The sequence below is a fragment of the Parambassis ranga genome, chromosome 6 (assembly GCF_900634625.1).
Source record: "Parambassis ranga chromosome 6, fParRan2.1, whole genome shotgun sequence".
NCBI lineage: Eukaryota > Metazoa > Chordata > Actinopteri > Ambassidae > Parambassis > Parambassis ranga.
The window spans coordinates 15382528-15403351 of NC_041027.1; the positions used below are offsets into that span (position 1 = coordinate 15382528).

A 20824-nucleotide genomic window follows, 5' to 3' on the forward strand; every position below is an offset into this window, starting at 1 on the left:
CACCAGGCCTGAGCTCACTCGGTGAGAGGGTCTGAATAAGTTGTTAAAATTACAGTATTACAGTCAGAATTTTTGTTACTTTTATTTTAGAAAATGTCCTTTAAAGTGTGGCGTTTCAAGTCACATTTTGTTTAAAATACAGAAAATACAGACAGTAGAACATGGATACAGCAAAAAAGGAAACGATGACAGAAAATAAAGCTAACAAGCCTTTCTGACTGCTCTAGTTTTGTCTTGAAATGGAACTGAAGGCGAAGGAAGGGGGGCGGAAAGAAAAGGGGGGTGGGGGTGGGGGGGCAGAATGAGACAAGTTAGTTAAGGAAACTATGGTTTTTCTTTATGGTTCATGTTTAAATTATTCTTTATAAAGTCTAATTTAAGATTTTATCTTTCCTCTTTCTTTTTTGTCTTTTTCATTTAATGGTATTTGATCTTCAGGATCCAGGGCCCTCAGCGCTCCTCCTCGTGGTCTCAGACTGAGGACAAGGAATGCCGACTTCGTCTGGCAGTGGGAACAAAACCTCCCGCGTCGCCTGCCCGGCCGACCCGCACTGCAGACTCAAGAAGATAAAGTGGAGTCCTTCTGTGTTTGCTGTGCTTGTGAACGTTGCATGGACTTCTGACTTTCCAAGTCTCTAAAATGTTTCTCGACCTGCGGAGGGAAGCACAGACTCAGTGTGACAGGCGGACTCACACGGCCGTGACCTGCTGACGTCAGACTGCAGCGACCGTAACTGTTCGTCTCATTTAATAAGAAGGAAAACGTTCTGCACTCCTGAAAGAAACCAGACGGCTCCAGAGTGAGAAAAGTTTCTATCTGTAACTACAAGAATCTGATTTTTTTTAAATCTATTTAAGAGATCGAAACTCCAACTTCACTTGTGGGTGGGAACAGACACACAGGTGCAGAGGGAACACCGAGTCGTCTTTGTCTGCCCCTAACTTCAGTTAAAAATGATCTGATGGAGCAGATTTAGAGCTTTAATCCTAACTTTCATTCAAAAATAATCTGTCACGCTTCAGAGACTAAACTAAACGAAGTGAATAAAGTGCACTTACTATTTTGCGTACATGACTTAAAGCGCTTCCCTCTTTGCCTTTGCAGTTCTCGACCTGGTAAGGCGGTGAGATTACGACGTCGTCCATCACGATGATGTTCTTCTCCTGCCATTTACAGTCTTTGATGCTGCAAAGGAAGCACAGGGACAGGCTCTGATCTCAGCTCAGACAGACCTCTTCACCGTGACTCATCTGGAAAGTTTCAGATTTTATACTCGAAACATTTGATCTATTTCCCCATCGTTAGATTAAACGGACACTCTGCGGGCAGAGATTATGGCGACAGGAGGACACATGAGATCATCATGTGACCTTTGACTGACGCCGTTCGTCCCACAGAGCAGGAAAAAAACTGCCACCCTGGTGTCCTGTAACAGTGAGACACCCGAGACTCAACCTGACACCGTCACACACGCCACACACAGCACGTGGCAGCGGGAGGCAAAAACAACACACAGGAGCACAGGAGAAGCATGTTCGTCCGTTCAGGAACGACAGGAGGTCAGACTTCTAATCTGAAGAGAACCATGTGAAACAGGATGGTGTATCATTTCTAATCTGAACAGATTAACAGGATTTGGATCAGAGCTACACATTCCTGCCCACTGTGTCATTGACTCCTGGCAGGACGTCCACAGGTTGTTCCACTTACGTTTTGTGTATAGTCTGGAATAGCTGTTGGCCCTCCACAGAAACCCCAGCACTGATTGCATAGGCTTGGGACAGCTTGTCCTCCTTTTCTGTCCGTGCTCGATTGGCAAGCTGTGAAGACCAGAAAGCAAAGATCAGATCAGAGAGGAGACCCTGGAAGTCCTGAACACACAGCGGAGCACAGGCTCCCAGGCGTAAACACCGGCAGGCGTCGTCAGGCTCCACAGCCTCGTCACAGACTCTGCTGAACGTCACATTAGATGCATGTTTACATTCAGGGAGTCAGTCAGCCGCACAGAAGGAGGAAACAGATTTATACAGAGTGCAGCATGAGGAGGACGTTCACAGCCCACAGGTCGTCAGGAGAAACCTGCCCGGCTACACCCCATCATCACAGCACAAACCCCAAACCATTAAAAACACACACATACCTTGCTAACATTCAGTGATGCTAGTGGGGGTGGAGTCTCGGTGCGGTCATTTATTATGTCCACATCAGAAACGTAGGCTAAGTTGATCAGGATGACGTCATTGAGGTTTGGCTTACCACTGGAGGAAGCACATTCTGTGAAGGTACACGAGTCAAGGCCGACAACATCATCGTGGAAACACACACAGAGACACACACACGCACAGAGACACACACACGCACAGAGAGAGAGAGACACACACACACACACACACACACAGAGAGACACACACACACACACACACACAGAGAGACACACACACACACAGAGACACACACACGCACAGAGAGAGAGAGACACACACACACACAGAGACACAGAGAGAGAGACACACACACACACAGAGACACACACACAGAGACACACACACACACACACAGAGACACAGAGAGAGAGACACACACACACACACACACACACGCACAGAGACACACACACGCACAGAGACACACACACACGCACAGAGAGAGAGAGACACACACACACACACACACACACACACACACGCACAGAGACACACACACACACACAGAGACACACAGAGAGACAGAGAGAGACGCACACAGAGACAGACACACACACAGAGACACACACACACACACACACAGAGACAGAGAGAGAGACACACACACACACACACATAGAGAGACACACACACACACACAGAGACACACACACACACACAGAGACACACACACACACACACACACAGAGACACAGAGAGAGAGACACACACACACACACACAGAGAGACACACACACACAGAGACACACAGAGAGACAGAGAGAGAGACACACACACACACACAGAGACACACAGAGAGACAGAGAGAGACAGAGACACACACACACACAAACAGACACACGGGCAGTGAGAGCGAGTGCCAGTTACAGCATGATGCTGCCACCTATGGTGACCACAGGGAAGAGGCCGGAGAGCTGAAGACACGGCTTCTGTTTAAACTGTCAGATTATTTCACGGCATGTGGATCAATGAGCTCACTGTCCGGGACGAAGCCTCACAGACCCACAGACCCACGGGTCTTCTGTGGCTGGATAAAGACTGCAGCATCCCTCCAGCTCTGAAGCTGAGTCTCCTTCCACCTCCAGCCTGCTGCTCTGTGGCATCATAAAGATCCAACATGTTTAAACTGTGTCCAGAGGAGGCTGGTGCCGGCTGCACCCCGCACGGGGCCCGCTCCACATTCATACAACACTCAGTCATGGGACGTTCGGGCAGCGGCTCCCCCTGAAGGGTGGAACATGCTCATCAGCAGCTAGCTACCGCTGGTAATGAGCACGGGACGCTAACTCGTTTGAACCGTGCTGGTGTTAGCCTGCGCCGGGCAGAAATGCACCGCGGACCGAAAGCAGCCAGATTCAGATGAAACCGGGACCAGCTGCGGACATTCAGAACACCAGCGCCGCTAAATAGGCTCGCTAGCAGCTGCGGCTCCGTGGGGTTGACCGACACCTAGCATGCTAACAGAGCTAGCAGAGCTAGCAGCAACATGAATGTAGCGTGGAAGGGTACTCGGTGTCCATTCATTCCTGCCGCTAAGAATCGACCGCTAGCATCTCGACGTAACGGCACCACAACCCGTGTGGGGTCGATGTGTGAACACGGGCCAGCGGGAGGCGCACCCCGAGCCAGTTAGCTCGCTAGCTAGCTACAGCTTGCGCCTATGGAGAGCACACAGCCATGATGCCTTACAGGGATCCGCTGCCAGATAGTGATCCATGTTGAGGTCTGGCAATACAATGAGGGGATTCAAAACACATGCAGTCCCCGGCAGCTAGCGTGAAGCCGCGGGGCGACACGGCCTCTAACACACACGGAGCGGGCGACGAGCCGCGCCACGGACGAAACTATTTTACACGGACAAAGATGTGGAGCTCGGCTCTCACCAATTACGCCTGCGCGGATCACTATTTGACATATTTTCGGTTACCCTACAGGCCCGTGCAGCCGCACAGGCCAGCGCGCCATCCGCAGCCCGGGCCGGACAAAGGATACTCAGAGTTAGCATCTTGGACTGGTAGTCAAACGCGACCACTTCTCCCTGCAGACGTTGGCCCAAACAGGTGAGGCAAGAGACATGGCTCCCGACGCTGAAATACTCCCCCGGTCCAGGAGCCGCCATCTTCTCCGCCAGGAAACCGGAGCGCGTGCCTTACGTAAAGCGACGCGATGTCGTATGGAGACGGAAGCTGGGCGTGTCCGCGCGTCGTGGGACGGCCGGCTGCTCTAATAGGAGGGATGCTGTGTGTACATCATCAGGCTGACCCGCAGCAGTCCAGTAATAATTTAATAATCCAGCTAATCTGTGACAGATGAACTGAAGGAAGATTTATATTAAACACTAAACTGCATCATGTCAACATGGAGACCCTCACTCCACCGCTGATCAAACCACACCTCAGTACAAGCCTTTATTTTGAAAGGGTTCACAGGAAGTTTACTTTTAATTTCATGTTTACATGTTTAGTTGTTCCGCCAGAATTTATAGGTGTAGATGGATTTATCATCCACCGTGGCTGTAGTTACAGGGTGTGACCGGCGGGGGGCAGTGCGGTCTCTCATAATCAATATGAATACGTCCTTTTTGCTCATGACTGATATTTCTGCCGGTCCCCCTTCTATAAATATCAGCATAAGGCTTTTATTAGCTCCCTCATTAACCGCCTTTAATGTGGCGGCTCTACAAAGGGCAGTCTGCTTATGAGGGGCGGGGCCTACCGCCGCCGGCTCCGCCCCCTGCTGGACACAGGACGCCGCTGCGGCTCTCACATCCTTGGAGGTGTTTTGAACTCAGCACCATCATCCAGGTGTAGGTGGAGGCGCAGGAGATGGAGGCTGTTTACGTTCAGGGCATCTGGATGGCGGAGAGCCTCCAGCTGCGGACGAAGAGTCAGGAGAGACTGTGGCTCATCATCACCCACATGGGGGACCCCAAGGCCGCCTTCCTGCTCGTCTTCCCCTTCACGTACTTCCTCAGCAGGCGCGCCGGGGTGGCGGTGCTGTGGGTCGCTGCCGTGTCGGAGTGGTTGAACCTGGTGTTCAAATGGTGAGGCTAACTGACGTAGCTGCTGTTAGCATGCAGCTAACAAACAATACTACGTCACTGTGACATCATTCACGAGTGTGTGTTCTTCTAATAGTTGTAGTAGTTTTTATTTAGTACATTAATGATGTATTATTCTGTACATAGGGCAAGTTCCGGGACAACAAAGCAGTCCACCCCTTTTTATTGTCCGTGGGGAAACTTACGTAAGCGGAACCTTTTGTCGACACGTCTAAATATCCGTTAGCAGGAGTTTTAAATGTGCAGGCGCGTAAATACACATCGATAAATGTCCCCGTGTGTCATCACCGTGTATAAGGAGGGACTGTTATATTATAAGATGTAGAATCAGTGCAGGAGGAATTAAAGCAGACAAACAGCACAGTGTGACCCCTGACCCCTCTGTTTGTGGTGGACTGCACCTTTATTTGTAATGTCTGATGGTGTTTCCAGGCTGCTGTTCGGTGAGCGGCCTTTCTGGTGGATCGGTGAGTCCCGCCTGTTCGTCAACAAGCGGCCCAACGTGCAGCAGTTTCCCCCCACCTGTGAGACCGGCCCAGGTGAGACGGAACCCATCAGTGCACGTTTTTCATGTGGCGCAGTCAGAGCTGCAGAGTTGTCATCTGTCCCTCAGGCACCCCGTCGGGACACGCCATGGTGACGGCGGCGGTGTGGTGGGTGGTGGTGTCCTCTCTGGGGACCTTCCTGTACGGCCGGACTCGCAGGTGAGACCCGTTTCAAAGTGTGACCATGCAAAGAGCAGAGCAGGGAGTTAAGGAGTGTGTGTGTGGCTTCAGCCTGCTGCTGTCCGCCGCTCCGTACCTGCTGTACGTGGCCGTGCTGGCTGCTGTTGGAACCTCCAGGATCTTCATCCTCGCCCACTTCCCCCACCAGGTGGTGGTCGGCTCCATCGCAGGTGTGAGCGCCGCTGCAGAGGCTCTGTCTCTGTGTCCTACAGCCACACAGTGTTGATGTGCGTCTCTGTCCTCAGGCCTCTTCCTGGGGATCGTTCTGAGCCGCAGAGTGCCAGAAGGGCGCCCCCTGCTGTTCTTCTTCAGCTGCAGCGTGGGCCTGCTGCTCAGCGCTCTGATGCTGCACGCTGGGTTACTGCACCTGGGGATAGACCTGTCCTGGTGAGTGTGTGTCTGTGTTGTATGTCAGTGTGTGTACCTGTGCTGTGTGTGTCTGTGTTGTGTGTGTACATGTGTTGTGTGTCTGCTGTGTGTGTGTGTGTTGTATGTCAGTGTGTGTACCTGTGCTGTGTGTGTACATGTGTTGTGTGTCTGCTGTGTGTGTGTGTCTGTGTTGTGTGTCAGTGTGTGTACCTGTGCTGTGTGTGTGTACATGTGTTGTGTGTGTACCTGTGCTGTGTGTGTGTCAGTGTGTGTGCCTGTGTTGTGTGTGTGTCAGTGTGTGTGCCTGTGCTGTGTGTGTACATGTGTTGTGTGTCTGCGTCTGTTGTGTGTGTACCTGTGCTGTGTGTGTGTCTGTGTGTGTACATGTGTTGTGTGTCAGTGTGTGTACCTGTGTGTGTACATGTGTTGTGTGCCTGTGCTGTGTGTGTACATGTGTTGTGTTGTGTGTCTGTGTGTGTACATGTGTTGTGTGCCTGTGCTGTGTGTGTACATGTGTTGTGTGTGTACCTGTGCTGTGTGTGTGTCTGTGTGTGTACATGTGTTGTGTGTGTCAGTGTGTGTACCTGTGCTGTGTGTCTGCTGTGTGTGTACATGTGTTGTGTGTCTGCTGTGTGTACCTGTGCTGTGTGTGTACGTCAGTGTGTGTACCTGTGTTGTGTGTGTGTGTCTGTGTGTGTACCTGTGTTGTGTGTGTACCTGTGCTGTGTGTCTGCTCCTCATGTTTGTAACCTCTTTACCTCACAGGTCCATTGCTCTGGCTAAGAAGTGGTGCAGCCGTCCTGAGTGGGTCCGCCTGGACACGGCTCCCTTCTCCTCCCTGATCCGGGACTGTGGCGCTCTGCTGGGTTTGGGGCTGGCACAGTACTGGAAGCCCGGAGGATGGTCCCTGCCCTGGGCTCCGCGGGCTTTGTCTCTGGCCATTTCCTCAATGGGACTGTACCACGTGAACCGCCTGCCGCTCCCCGTGCACCCACCGGGCCTCTTCTACTTCCTGTTCTTCATCAAATTCGTCCTCGCGCCTCAGATCGTCATGGTGCTGGTGCCGGGCCTCATACACCTGCTCACGCACAAGAAGAAGAAGGACTAGAAGTGGCTCTGTTCCACCCCCCTGCGGCCTGAAGCTTCAGTCACTCTTCTTCTTCCTGGACTTCCTGTTCTTTTCTTTCACATTAGCGGCAGCCATAGTTCCTTTGTGGGAGTTTTCTGCTTCACGTTTGAGCAGAAGAAGGTCCTGAAAATAAAATGATGCGGACAGATGGGAGCATGAGGACAAGAACAGAGTGAGCCTGAACATTGTTATTCTGTCAGAACCCCGGCGTCCTCGAGCTGTATGAAAGAACGACTGATCATTTGTGTTTACAGTGATGTAGACAGGTGTCATCAGACCGTCCATCAGAGGGCGCTCTGCATGCTGCCCTTACTTCCATCTGACCCAGCTACAGTTCAACGTACAGTTAAATAAACAACACGTCAGAATAAACGAGCGACATGCTCTTCAGTTGTAACCATTTATAAATATGTTCTTTTGTCCAATACATAGGCTTGACTGTACAGATTACAATCAGTTATCAGGAGATAAAAACACATTCTTTTTTATTGTTTTTAATTAAACTTTTTATCACAGCGATCTGAAAGCTCACATTTACAGACAAGAGAACTCTGCTCAGCAAGCAAAATACGTCCAGAAAAGAAAAACCTGGTGGAGGCTTGAAGGGAGATGACGGCCGCCTCCTCATCGTCACACACACACACACACACACACACACACACACCTGCTATACATGTTTCTGCTCGAGCTCATGGAAAGAAGAGAACATGCATCAGACTATTTACAGCAAACTAATATACACAGATACACGTACACCCTCAAACATCCTCAACTGAAAGAGTTAAATTAGGTATCGTACAGGTTAAACCTTCATCTGTAAAGATAAGTAGGGCGTCTCTGAGGAGTCTCTCTCTCTTTAGATACCAGACTGAAATAAAATGTTACAGAACCTCTCTCACATAAACAAATACTTCTCATAGCGCTTCTCTATAATAAACTCTCAGTGTTACTGCAGGACAGGTCATGGATTCTTCTGCTGCTGAGCCGGACGGAGAGCGACGTCTGAGCCTGGATTTATGTACAACTTGTGCTAGAAAGTCTATACACGGCCCTGGTTTCTGCCTCATACGCTCATCAGCGCTGCTGGTCGCCTGCCGTCACACAGCCTCCAGATCCAAACCCCAAAGTAAAGTACATGAAGTGCACCCTAAGAACGCAACAGGCATCGCTAGTGCAGAGATGGCTGAGCAAGAAATGCATTGTGGGTAAAAAGAGACAAAGTAATGCAGAAAAGAAGGGAAACAGTTCATGTTTGCTTTTAGTCACTGAGCACGACCTGTGTTTAACCAATCAGCAGCGAGGAGGAGGGACGAAGGCCGACTCTGACCCAACCACCACGAGGATGCACATATGCACAGGATGCACAGGATGCACATCAGATGTTCTCTGACAGGATGAAGGCAAAGTGTCTGCAGCTTGTCCACACGCCGTCATGTCACGGTTTGTCCTGCAGAGGGCGACATCCTGCCATGAAGTGTGTCAGTGCATCATTTTGTGCACGGTCTGCTCTCACACTGCACTCCATCTTCCCGGCTTCCAGCTACACACACGACCAATCAGCATTTGACGAGGAAGTGCTGACAGCTACAGGCGTGGTTTAGGGCGATGATGGTGAGAAGTGATCTGATTGGCTGACGACCTCTCAGAGACGTAAACAGACGCTTCTGCTGTAGACTGAGGATCTGAGGATCTTCAGTCTAACAGGATGAGACGTCTGTGTCGCCCCCCCTCAGAGCCGGTCTGTGTCGCCCCCCCCCCCCTCAGAGCCGGTCTGTGTCTCCCCCCCCCTCAGAGCCGGTCTGTGTCTCAGAGCCGGTCTGTGTCGGCCCCTCTCAGAGCCGGTCTGTGTCTCAGAGCCGGGCTGCGTCGCCCCCCCTCAGAGCCGGGCTGCGTCCCTCCGTCCTGGCGCTGCTCGGCCTCTCACATCCTCATGACCAGCAGTGTGACGCAGAGGTTAACAGAGCTAAATCAAAACACTATGCTTTATTTCTATGTACAATATATAACTTAATTATAAATATCGTCATCTCTCTAAGTACTGAGTTGTTGAGCCGTTTGTATTTTCTGAGCAATGTACAGTATTGAACATAGAATATTGTATTACATAGAATAGAGCCTACTAGCAACCTTGGTTAAGAGCACACTTTGAGAGAACAGAAGATGGATACAGAGTCCACATGTAGAGTCCGCTGAGCGCCCCGCCACAGTCCCACCTGCTGCGGCCCTTTGTGCCACGCCGCGTGTTAGAAGTGCAGTGCTTGTTGGTTCAGAAGCCGCCGTGTGCAGAGTACGACGATGAAAGAATCACTGCTCACTGTTAGCTAAGTTTCTCTGTAAAGATAACGTCTAATACCCTAAGCTGTGTGTGTGTGTGTGTGTGTCGGCCACATGGGTTTCTCTCTGACTGATCTGTCCCTCATTAGTTCTTTAAGTCTGTCCGTGACGTGCTCGGGTCACATGTTCCTCCTGCAGACGGGCCGTCACACGTTCGACTCCACAAACGGTCTCTTTGGTTTGATGGGGGAGGTGGGGCCTTGGGTCCGGGAGTCACGTGAGAGCTGGCGGTACATGTTGTCCTGGTAGGCCTGCGCCACGGGCAGAGTCCTCGCCACCTTCACATCGGGGTAGGTGGGCACCTGGCTGACCCGCTCCAGGATGTCGCCGCTGCCGCGGGAGCCGTTGGCGAGCTTGCCCAGTGAGGGCGGCTGGGTCTGGGCGTAGTAGTCCTCCTCCAGCAGGTGGCCATTTTGAGCGTTGTTGGTCTTGTTGTAGTAGGCAATGTTTCCCAGTGAGGCGGGGGGGCTGTAGGTGGAGCCCTGCTGGACCAGCTGGCCGGGCGAGGTGGGGCTGATGGCGGAGTCCATGGACGTCATGGCCCTGGACCTGGAGGGCTGATGCAGGTACTGCTGAGTCCGCGCTGTCTTGTCTATGATGCCCATGAAGGGCGTGTTCCGCGAGCGGGTGGTCTCGCCCTGATACAGTCCCCCGCCACCCTGGGAGGGCGAGATGGGAGAGATGTCGTCGCAGCTGCGCTCGTACGTGGCTTGCAAGGGGATCTCCATCTGCTGAATGGAGGAGGACGGCCTGAAGCCCGGCGCCAGATTGGCGGTGGATCCGGTGGAGATGTTGTTGCTGGAGGGGGAGAAGCGAAGGCCCACGCTCTGAGAGTGGATGAGCGGCCGGGGGGTGGGCACATGCTGCTTTATCTCAGTAGTATTGGCACTCACAGGGCGTCTCACCATATGGGGGATCTCAGGAGAGCCCAGCTGGCAGGGGGGCATGGCATTGGCACGCTCCAGCACGTGTTCAGAGACTGGGTAGTAGGCGGCTGACTGGCTGCGGCTGATTTGAGGCGTCTGGCTGTAGCGGATGCCCCCCGGGCCCCCGCTGCTGGCGCGGTAGGCAGAGGAGGGGCGCTGGGGTAGTTCATCCTTCAACAGGCTCGACTCCATAACCCCTCCTCGGCCGCCGTGCTGACAGAGGGCCCCAGAACTGAGGCTGGCCTGGACCTGGGACATGGACCGTCCGTCCAGGGACGGCTGGTACACCAGGCGGCTCTCCACGTCCACTGAACCCCCCTGGTAGCGACTGCCGATGGAATGACCCATCTGGCCACCGTAGCTGCTGTTGCCCATCATGGTGCTGGGCTGGTTTGTGCGGACTATCTGGGCTATAGAAGGCTGCAGGCGAAGGCCCTGGGCTTGGTGGTGCTGGGAGGACAGAGACGGCTGTGAGCTCAGCTGGAACGACCGCTGGCTGCTCATCTTGGAGAGGGGAGATTTTGGCCGGCCGGGCAGCTGCTCCGTCTGGTAGCGGACAGGCGAACCGGACTGGGACCTGTACAGACAAACACTTTCTAGCGGCGGACTGGCTCTGTACTGAGCAGCCCGGCGTAAAGGCGAAGGCGGTGGGCTCTGGTGATCCATCCCCTGACCCCCGGTGCCCATAGGAGGCGGGCTGAAGCGGTAGGATGGCTGGTGCACTGGGGAGGTGTGAGGTGGACTGTGTCGGTAGTGGGAGTTCTGATGTGTCGGGGAGAGGGAGGGCGAGGTGGGCTGGTAGGACCCTCGCGTCGGGGAGGACATGGAGGAGGAGGTGGGGTGATACTCGTAGGGCTGGCCCATGGGTGAGCCACCGGCTAAGTAAATCTGGTCTGGATGGGTGGGGGAGAGAGGAGGGCTCTGGATGATGGGGAGGCTGGAGGGGTTGGCGAGGGACTCAGGTGGGGGCAGACCCATCGACATGGCCTCCAGCTCCTGCTCCAGGTAGTCCTCGTCCTCAAACAGGTCCTGCACTGGCTCCATGTCCTCCAGGCGGGGCTCTGGGGGAGGTGGGAGAGGCATGGACAGGGACAGGGACAAGGACTCCTCGTCTTCAGGGGGAGGCGTAGGAGGAGGGGAGGGGGGAGGCTCCAGCTCCAGGTCTTGCTGCTGGTGCTCCTCCTGGCTGAGCTGGTGGCACTCCTCCTCCACCCTCTGGAGCAGCCGCTGGATTTCTCGGTTGTTGGGGCACTGCTTCATGGCTTCGTTCAGGTCCTCTAAGGCTTCAGGAAATTGTCTGGAAACAGGAGAGAGGTGTCACATGTGGGGACAGAGAGGCACAGAGGACACTACAGGTCTGACTTCCTCAGGGGTCTCAGCTGCTGTACCTGCTGCTCCGCTTGGCGCGGGCCCTAGCGTAGTAGGCCTCATATGATTTTGGTTTAAGTTCCAGAGCCTTTGTAGCAAATTCCTCAGCCATCCCGAAGTCCTGCAGAGAGAAGAAGAGGAAGAGGAAGAGGAAGAGGAAGTGCTGCTGAACACACCAGGCGCCACACAGACGGAGACTTACGTTCATTTTCCTCCGACAGCGGGACAGGTTGAGGAAGAGCGATACTTTGAGTTCCCTGAACGTCTTGAGGTCCTCGCTGAAGCCTTCGCGTGGAAACTTTTTGAGGGCGTACTGATAGCGCTGAGCGGCCTCCTTCACCTTCCCCTTCTGATGGACACACACACAGAGATGTGTTAAAAGCCCAGTCTGAGCTGCCACGCCACACCACGCCACACCACACCACACCACGCCAGACCACGCCACGCCACGCCACACCACACCACGCCACACCACACCACACCACGCCACGCCACGCCACGCCACGCCACGCCAGACCACGCCACGCCACGCCACACCACACCACGCCACACCATGCCACACCACGCCACGCCACACCACACCATGCCACACCACGCCACACCACACCATGCCACACCACGCCACGCCACACCACCAGCACACCACCATCACACCACACCACACCACACCACACCACACCACCAGCACACCACCATCACACCACACCACACCACACCACACCACCAGCACACCACCATCACACCACACCACACCACACCACACCACCAGCACACCACCACACACCACACCACACCACACCACACCACGCCACACCACGCCTCCTCAGCTGCTCTGCCTGCACTGACTGACTCTCCATAACAACCTGAGTCTGACATCACCTGCTTAAAAATAAAACTTCTTCTGCTTCTCCAGGTTTATTTCTAACTCAGCAGGCGACCAGGATGTCCTCAGGCTTCATGTGTCTCCACATGTGTCTGAGCTGTAATGTAGCGGTCTGTATTTCTACTGGCTGGTTGCTGAATGGGCTCTCTCCCTTCACTCAGCTAGCAGAGCACTGTGGGAGTGGACACACTGCATCAGCCTCCAGCTGTGTGGAGGCACTGCTGACCTTGTAGAAGCTGTCCCCCTCCTCGATGAGTTTGCTGAGTAAGATGATCATGATGTCGGGTTTGGAGGTGGCCATGGCCCATGTGGCTGGACCTGGGTAACACAGGAAGGAGAGGATGAAAAAAAACCGGTGAGAAAAGATGCACAGTAACAGACAGGAAGGTGGAGGAGGAGGAGGGAGGAGGAAGACTACACACAACAATAACAGGGATGAGGACAACAGCCAAAATGGGGGATGGAAGAGAGAAGACAGGCAATCCACTGCAGAGGAAAGATTAGGTCTGACACTCGTTAGCTCACACAGGACACCCGGCCGGGGCCAAACACTATTTGCACATATCTTTAAATCACAGATAGTTTGTTTGAAGTTTGTGCAGATCTGAGCTCGTCTGATCTGGTCTGAGTCTTTAACACTCGTATTTATTATCTGCAAATAAGTTTTGACCCAGGCAAAAAACAACGATATCAAGTCACACCGTCTTTCTGTCCAGGCGCAGTTTCTGTCATCGAGGTGACGGAGGATGTGATTAATAGCATCCCCCAGTAAAAACACTCCCTTCAAACTGAGGTGACACACGAACACACAGCACAGAGATGAACAGGAGGGGACACGGGAGAGGCAGGCAGGAGGGATTAGCTGCAGGCGGTCTGTCCTCTGGGTGCTGCTGACTGGCCTAGCTGACACTGTGGTGGAGGAGGAGGTGGAGGTGGAGGGAGGGTGACGTCTGGAGGATGAACGATGCAGAGTACGGTGGTTTATCACTGCAACGTCCGCGGTGCCACACACGAATTACAAACGCATGCAGTGCTGCTAAACCACTGAGTGTTACTGAGGGCGTCCGTCATGCATCTGAGGGATGGAAGGTCAACACCTTGACACCACGTCACAGGCTGGAGGCAGGGCATGCTGTCATTAACCACGTGGACGTTTAGCATCTACCTCTAGGCAATCCCGACTGCATCCCTGTCAGTGCTAATACCTGGGCATGTTATTATCTGTCAGTTTGAGAAGGTTTTGGTAGCTAAGCTGGCCTGCCGACACTTAGGACGACACAGACAACACAGAGAGAGGAGATAGAGCTGTCAAAATGCCTGGTAGGGTGAGAAGTCGACAGCCTTGGCTTTACCTCGGGGCCGACTGGGCAGCGTCTGACATCCTGGGGCCGGAGAGAGAGGCGGGGGGAAGGAGGAGGAAGGAGGTCATGAGCATAGGGAAGGAGTGTAGGTGTGGGGAGGGGGCAGAGTCACCAGAGAAAACAAGGGTGTAGGAGGAGCGTAGGAGCGAGATAGAAACAGCAGGAGAGTGATAGAGAGAGGTGGTGGTGGTGGTGGTGGTGGTGGAGGAGAAGTGAGAAAAGGAACACAAGCAGCAGTGAGAAGCGGAGATAAGTGGCCCAGCAAAAAAAACACAACAAAAAAACAGCATAGGTGCTAATAACAGTCTGTCTGTGAGCAAGAGGATGATCGAGAGACAGGGAGAGACAGAGCAGAACAACACAGCAGCAACAGTAGAACAATAAAAGAAACACACATCGGAGCCATAAATAGCTGAGCAGAAGCAGCGTGGGGCAGCAGGAGGGGCGGAGGACATACAGCAGGGGGACGTCAGCTGCATGGAGACACAAACCTGAATCCATGGCTTTCTGCACTAGAATGCTGCAGTGCTCTACAATGACCAGCAGGAGGCTCCAGCCTCTGGCCTCATGCAGCTCATGCTCCAGCATGACCTTTTCAACCAAAGTACAATCTCATTTCACAGCAGGCAAATAAGCTTTTGTGGAGGCGCTGCAGGGCAGAGGAGCTGCGCTCAGAGCCCTCTGTGTGCTAAGTGCTTCGCTCTTCAGTCTCCAAACTGCTCTTACCTATCTTGGCTCCTTTCTTGAGCAGGGCGACCACCACCGACGTGTTCCTGCAGCCCACCGCCCTGTCCAGAGGACGCATCCCGCTGTAGTCTACGTGCTCTATCATGGCCCCGTGGTCTACCAAGAACTGGACCTGGAGAGACAGAACCGTGGGCGGTGAGAACAGCCGGACGGCCTGATGCTCAGGATCTGTCCGTTCACACGCTCACCACTTCAGAGTCGCCATAGAAGGCAGCCAGGTCCAGGGGCGTGCGTCCATTCTTGTCTGCGTGGTCGGTGGCGGCTCCGCTCTCCACCAGGTAACGGACGACCGGTAAATGACCTTTGAGGCAGGCCCAGCTCAGAGCGGTCAGACCCTCCTTATCCATCAGAGACAGAGAGGCTCCTGGGAAAAGACACGGAGCAGTGAGAGCCTGCTGCGGCGGCCTCGTCTGTCATTTCAACAAACTGCTGCATCCATTTGGCTGATTTGTGTTGATTTAATATGCTGCAGTTACAATAAACATAATTAAGCTCGTCTTTATTAGAGCAGGCGCTCTGTGTGTTTTTGACTCCGACTCAGGCTGCGACATTAACAGATGAGAAAACTCTCAGGTTACCTTGGGTGAGCAGAAACTCCACAGTTCCCAGGTGTCCCTCTGAGGCGGCCATCATCAACGGACTGCGACCCTGTTTGTCAGCCAGGTTGACGTCTGCTCCGTGTGTCAGCAGGAGGTCCACGATCTGCAAACAGAAGCCACGTCGTCAGAGACGTGAGAGCACACCGTAGAGTGACCGTCCGGGATCAGGCCTCCACTGACCTGCCAGTGTCCCTGCCGCACGGCGCTGAACAGCGGGACGATGCCGCGCCGGTTCGGCTGAGCCACGGCCGCACCCTGCTCCAGTAACAGGCGACAAACCTCCAGCTTCCCCCGACCAGACGCCGCCGTCAGAGCTGACGACAGAAAGAAGGGAGGGTGAGGGAGGAGAGGGGAGGAGAGGAGGGTGAGGGAGGAGAGGAGGGGAGGAGAGGAGAAGGGAGGAGAGCAAGGTTAAATGTATGATAACTGGAGGGACTAACATTTCCTTTCTGTGTCAGTGGTCCATGACCTCAGCCTGTATCTTTATGTGCTAACATACACTGTGCTGCCTCTGGCTGTTGCACAGAGAAGCACATTTCAGTTGACCTCTCTCGTAACTCTGGGATCGGAAGCCATCTTCCAGAACAGCTGCTGCCCTTCTGATCCCTAACAAACAATCAAAGTGCGACTGACTGAGTCCTCTGCCTGTTCCCAAGCTGCAGTTAGCAATGAGCTTCTATGGCTTCAGGTTATAATGATGCATTACACTTCTCAACACCCTGGCACAGTGCAATCAGACTAGTCATTTCCACGCACCCTGGAGCGCACTGTGAGCACGCACAGACTCCACACTCCCTCCCATCTACGCTCCGATGACACCACTGCACTGTCATCAGCATCTGACGCAGCAGCAGACACACACATCCCTCACATCCGCACTGCAGCGCTCTGCCTCGCAGAGACACACAGAAAGAAGCCCTCACAAAGAGTCCCCGTCTCAGGAAGCTGTGTGCTCCTCTGTGCAGGGACTCCACACACCCACAGTCATCTGTCAGTGCTGTATTTAATCTGTGTAATGTCTGGCTGCAGGACGTCTCCCCACCTGTCTCTCCCCACAGGGTGTCAAAGTTATTGATTTGGGCCCGCTCCACCTCTTCTTCATCTTTCTCTGGCAGGTCCAGCAGGTAGGACACAATCTGAGGAGGAACAAGATTCAGGAGGACACAGATTAATGTCCCACACTGCTCCTATTTAAAGACTTTAAATGTGTGCTGAGATCTCAGAGGCAGCATCGGAGTCTGATCAGACTCTGCCTCAGACCTCAGGCCGGGAATGAAGACAGGTGATGTCCCGCTGTAGGTGCTGTACCTCTGTGTATCCCATACTGGCTGCAGCAATGAGCGCCTGCTGGACGGCGTGGCTCTTGGTGAAGGCCGCCTGCTGTTGTGTCTGCGGTGACTGCTGCTGCTGCGTCCCCAGACTCCAGTCACACTGGATGAGGAACTTCACCACCTCCATGTGGCCCCTCAGGGCCGCATGAACCAGGGCGCACTGGCCGTTCTTATCCAGGTGGTCCACCTGGAGACAGAATGAGGGTTTAATCTGCAGCAGAAGAAGCACAAGAGGATCAGGACACGGAGACAGTTCCACACACCTTTGCTCTCTTGCGGCAAAGCGCCGTCACAATGGCCATGTGTCCCCCGGCAGCAGCGTAGCCCAGCGGCGTGAGGCCGCTCTCTGACTGGGCGTCGACAGAGGCACCGAATTCTAGCAGCAGAGCCACCATGTCCATGTAGCCCAGGTGTGAGTGGACGCACAGGACGGGGGCGTTGTTCAGCACCTCTGTACGGTAGTTCACGTTGGCACCGCCCAACATCAGCAGCCGGCTCACCTGAACAACCAGAAACGGAAGAGTTAGCGAAGCTGCAGCGGTCTCAGCGGATGAACTCCTGCGTCTCTGCAGCTGCGCCGTACCTTGATGTTGGGAGTGTAGAGGTTTCGGAGTGAAGAAAGTGCAGCTGAGAGGCCCTCGGTGCTGTACGACACCCACAGGCCTTGTAAGATGGATGAGGAAACTCCGACTTTCTTGCTGAGGCCCTTGAAGACAGAGAGAGTGTAAATATTCATTAGGACCAGAACACAGCTGTGTGTGGGTGTGTGTGTACAGACAGAAACGGTGTACCTTGAAGATATGTGCTTTGAGGATGTGGTGGCCCAGCTCGATCGTCTGCTGCCTGTTCAGCTTGTTCTCCTGCCGAGAGAACCAGAAGGCCAGCAGGGTGTGCCCGCTCCTGCAGAGAACAGCCACACAATTCTCAGACTGAGTCATCAGATTATTGCATCTGCACAGCTGCTGAATGCTCGGAATGCTCGGAATGCTCGGAATGCTAGCACGGGGAATAATTCTGACCGTGCACCTGCACCGAACAGACACATGACACTCCGTCTCTACCTCGGGTCGCAGAGGAACTTCGTCTTCTCTCCCTCTTCTCTCCAGATCAGCCACTCCCTGAAGGAGGGGTGAACAAACATCCTGGTACCGTCCCTCCTCTTCACCAAGAAGACTGACAGGTTGTCTACACGCTGCTGGAAGTCCTCCCAGTCCAGGGTGCCCTGTCACCACACAGAGGGGACACAGTAAGTCTGCTGAGGCCCTGATATTAACCAGGACTGTAGGAAGAGCCTGTGCTGTTAGTGATCAGCTCTTGTCATGGTTCCACTAACAAATCCTTCAAGTCTCAACATGCAAAACTTGAGTCAATTTAAAGGAGGAGCTCCTGAAAGTTAACCTTTCCATTAAAGTCGGTGTTTCATACATGTTCTGTGGACACAAAGGCCATGTCCTAACACACTAACTGCACTGAAGGGCGTCTGACATGCACAGCTCTGCGGAGGACTCTGGGATCAGTACCTGCAGAGAGCCGGCGTTGATGGCCTGATAGATCTGCTCATCGTTCAGCGGGTGGAGCGAGGCCACAGCCACGTTCAGCAGGGGCAGCGCCCGTTCAAAGGACGACTGCGTGGGGAAGCGCATGTTGCACTGCAGCAGGTAAACCTCCGCCAGGTTGACTGGAACCACCTGAGGACGGCAGGAAGGACAGGATCTGAGCGATGTTGGATGTGCTGTGAGCAGGACCAACGATGCAGCGCGTTCGTTCGGCCGCACTCACAGAGGAGAACTCATCACTTTCCATGTCTGGATAAATGCATAAATAAATCTGGGGGGTTGGGGTTAGAGTTTCATTATGAAACGCACAGTTCAGACACATGATGGAGACGGTGGTGCTGTGTATACTGCTGCTGAACGCACCTTATAGCTGGAGCTTTTGAGGACCAGGTAGCCCTTCTCTATGAGGTCAAAGGTGAGTTTGAGGTACAGATAGGATCCCCGACTCAGGGCCTTGAGGTGGGCACTGAGCTTGCCAAAGGTGGTGTTGTCCATCTTGCCATTGAGCGAGATGTTGTTCTGGATCTCCGGGCTGCTGTGGATGCGGTGCAGGATGTAGCCCTGCAGGTCCTGGTCGATGGCGTCGTTTTCATCCAGGCTGTCCAGGGAGATGCGGTGGAACGGCAGCGCGTTGGTGATCTCCTGAAGAAACAGAATCACATCAGTCAGACTGTGCAGCTGCTCTGAAGAACAGAGAGACATGAAGGAGGCAAACACTGCTCGTACACTCTGCACACAGGAAGAATGAAACGAGACGAGAGAATTATCAAGACATGTCTCCTCATACTGGTGCAGAAATAACGGCTGACAGTCCACAGTAAAATAAAAAGCTCCTTCAGAGGTTCTACCTGTAACGTGGTTCTGACTGTGACCACCAGCTTGAGCCAGGGGGGGAACCTGCTGATGGTTTTGGTGAGGAAGGACACAATGGTGTCTCCGTAGTCGGGCTTGTGAAACTCGGCCTCGTTGAGCCCATCAATGAGGATGATGAGATCCTCCTCGGAGTTGATCTTCCTCTCTGGAGAAAAAAACACACGAAGAGGTTTAACAGAAGGAGGGGACGGATCAGGAGGCTGGGACCGGAGTCAAACTTTGTTTGATCACCTTTGTAAAGTGCATCCAGGGGCTCCAGCACGCCCCTCCTGAAGGAGGCCAGGGGGTCCTGCACGCAGGAGCGCAGGCTCAGGATGCTCTGTAGGTGCGGCTCCCTCAGCAGCTGCTCCCTGTAGGCGACGAGGTGCGGCGAGCGGCACAGCAGAGCCGCCACGTTGTGCACGAACTCCGGCACCAAGCAGGTGTAGGCGTTGTCTGCCTGGCAGTAGTGGTAGGCCACCACCTGGGGGCGACAGAGAGTTGGGAGAGGATTGCAGCCAGGTCACTTTGGGGAGGTGAACGCTTCCATCCAGCCCCCCCCTGCCGGTTTGCTTCTCCTAACCTTGTGTGTCAGGGAGCATCAGGGGAGAGATGACACGCTGTTAGAAGCAGCAGCACTCAGTGCAGAGCTACTACAACTCATCTGGGACATGAGTCAACTTCATGGTGGGTGATTGCAGTATAATGAAACATAACACTTCTCGTTTCACTGAACGGTTTTACTGATTAATAATTCATCACTTCCGGCCGCGGTGCTAGCTGATGCATGCTGCGTGTGATGACTGTGGCACCGAGGAGTCAAGTGTTAAACTCCTTCACAGCTACGCACACAAAACACCTTCAAATGAATGAATGAATAAAAAAGTTACTTTAGCCGGGACGCCCAGTGGCACAGAAAGCAGCAGAGGGCATTATGGGAGGTTAGCCGGCTCAACAATGGCAGCAGGTGTGCGTGAGCGCTCACAGGGGGACGAAGAGATCACAAAGAGTTTGAATTTCAGAGGCGATCAGAGGGCAGCCGGAGAGAGAGAGGAGGGAGGAAAAGAGACTAATCACAGTGAAATGCTAATTTTTAGTCACAATGGAATAAAAGGGCTTTAAAACAAAAGGGGTGAAAAAGGGAGTGCGCTCAATTATTAATGCACAGAGTTAACAAGATCTAATAGCTTGGCTGGGAAATGGCTTTCTGCAGGTATAAATATTTCATAAGGCTCCCTGGCAAAGTTGTTTTTTCTTTTTTAAACACATCTGCATAATGCATCAGGCCGGGGCTGGGGATGCAGATGGCTGAGCAGCAGGGGGAGGGAGGGAGGGAGGGAGGGAGAGGAGGGAAACAGAGGCAGCTCCACACGTGGCA

The 20824-nt window shown here is 53.6% G+C and overlaps 3 protein-coding genes across 20 annotated transcripts in view; 1 reads left to right on the top strand and 2 right to left on the bottom strand.

The window, feature by feature from the left end:
* Positions 1-66: 66 nt before the first annotated feature.
* lsm12b (LSM12 homolog b) lies at positions 67-4369 on the bottom strand. The gene is made up of 5 exons (XM_028408097.1): positions 4198-4369; positions 2142-2275; positions 1712-1821; positions 1060-1186; positions 67-652 (listed from the first exon to the last, which is right to left on the bottom strand). Exons 1-5 carry the CDS (start codon positions 4322-4324, stop codon positions 560-562), a joined length of 591 nt encoding a protein of 196 aa, XP_028263898.1. The 5' UTR covers positions 4325-4369; the 3' UTR covers positions 67-559.
* Positions 4357-8010, top strand: g6pc3 (glucose-6-phosphatase catalytic subunit 3). The gene is made up of 6 exons (XM_028408096.1): positions 4357-5248; positions 5699-5805; positions 5880-5970; positions 6043-6161; positions 6237-6378; positions 7126-8010. Exons 1-6 carry the CDS (start codon positions 5031-5033, stop codon positions 7466-7468), a joined length of 1020 nt encoding a protein of 339 aa, XP_028263897.1. The 5' UTR covers positions 4357-5030; the 3' UTR covers positions 7469-8010.
* A 1443-nt stretch (positions 8011-9453) lies between these two features.
* The window catches only part of tanc2b (tetratricopeptide repeat, ankyrin repeat and coiled-coil containing 2b), an 83093-nt gene continuing 71722 nt past the window's right edge, over positions 9454-20824 (bottom strand). For 16 of the 18 annotated variants that reach the window (XM_028407596.1, XM_028407597.1, XM_028407595.1 and 13 more), the window contains 19 exons: positions 19699-19930; positions 19443-19612; positions 18958-19236; positions 18818-18865; positions 18559-18726; positions 18100-18260; positions 17830-17938; positions 17622-17744; positions 17302-17538; positions 17016-17225; positions 16750-16843; positions 15888-16021; positions 15687-15810; positions 15297-15472; positions 15088-15220; positions 13227-13318; positions 12320-12466; positions 12138-12238; positions 9454-12046 (listed from right to left, as the gene is read on the bottom strand). In XM_028407596.1, coding sequence (XP_028263397.1) covers positions 9970-12046; positions 12138-12238; positions 12320-12466; positions 13227-13318; positions 15088-15220; positions 15297-15472; positions 15687-15810; positions 15888-16021; positions 16750-16843; positions 17016-17225; positions 17302-17538; positions 17622-17744; positions 17830-17938; positions 18100-18260; positions 18559-18726; positions 18818-18865; positions 18958-19236; positions 19443-19612; positions 19699-19930 — 4815 coding nt within the window. In that variant the 3' untranslated portion in view covers positions 9454-9969. The remainder of the gene's footprint in view (positions 12047-12137; positions 12239-12319; positions 12467-13226; positions 13319-15087; positions 15221-15296; positions 15473-15686; positions 15811-15887; positions 16022-16749; positions 16844-17015; positions 17226-17301; positions 17539-17621; positions 17745-17829; positions 17939-18099; positions 18261-18558; positions 18727-18817; positions 18866-18957; positions 19237-19442; positions 19613-19698; positions 19931-20824) is intronic. The other 2 variants (XM_028407612.1, XM_028407598.1) reach the window with 2 other exon arrangements.

What these genes read in the sequence shown, in the direction of transcription:
- lsm12b (XM_028408097.1), bottom strand. Translation starts at nt 4,324, where the DNA reads ATGGCGGCTCCTGGACCGGGGGAGTATTTCAGCGTCGGGAGCCATGTC. An exon ending in TTCCAGACTATACACAAAAC is followed by an intron (nt 1,187 to 1,711) that starts GTAAGTGGAACA and finishes CTTCCTTTGCAG; the next exon opens with CATCAAAGACTGTAAATGGC. An exon ending in TAAGTCATGTACGCAAAATA is followed by an intron (nt 653 to 1,059) that starts GTAAGTGCACTT and finishes TTCCCTCCGCAG; the next exon opens with GTCGAGAAACATTTTAGAGA.
- g6pc3 (XM_028408096.1), top strand. Translation starts at nt 5,031, where the DNA reads ATGGAGGCTGTTTACGTTCAGGGCATCTGGATGGCGGAGAGCCTCCAG. An exon ending in CTGTACGGCCGGACTCGCAG is followed by an intron (nt 5,971 to 6,042) that starts GTGAGACCCGTT and finishes GTGTGGCTTCAG; the next exon opens with CCTGCTGCTGTCCGCCGCTC. An exon ending in CTGGGGATAGACCTGTCCTG is followed by an intron (nt 6,379 to 7,125) that starts GTGAGTGTGTGT and finishes TTTACCTCACAG; the next exon opens with GTCCATTGCTCTGGCTAAGA.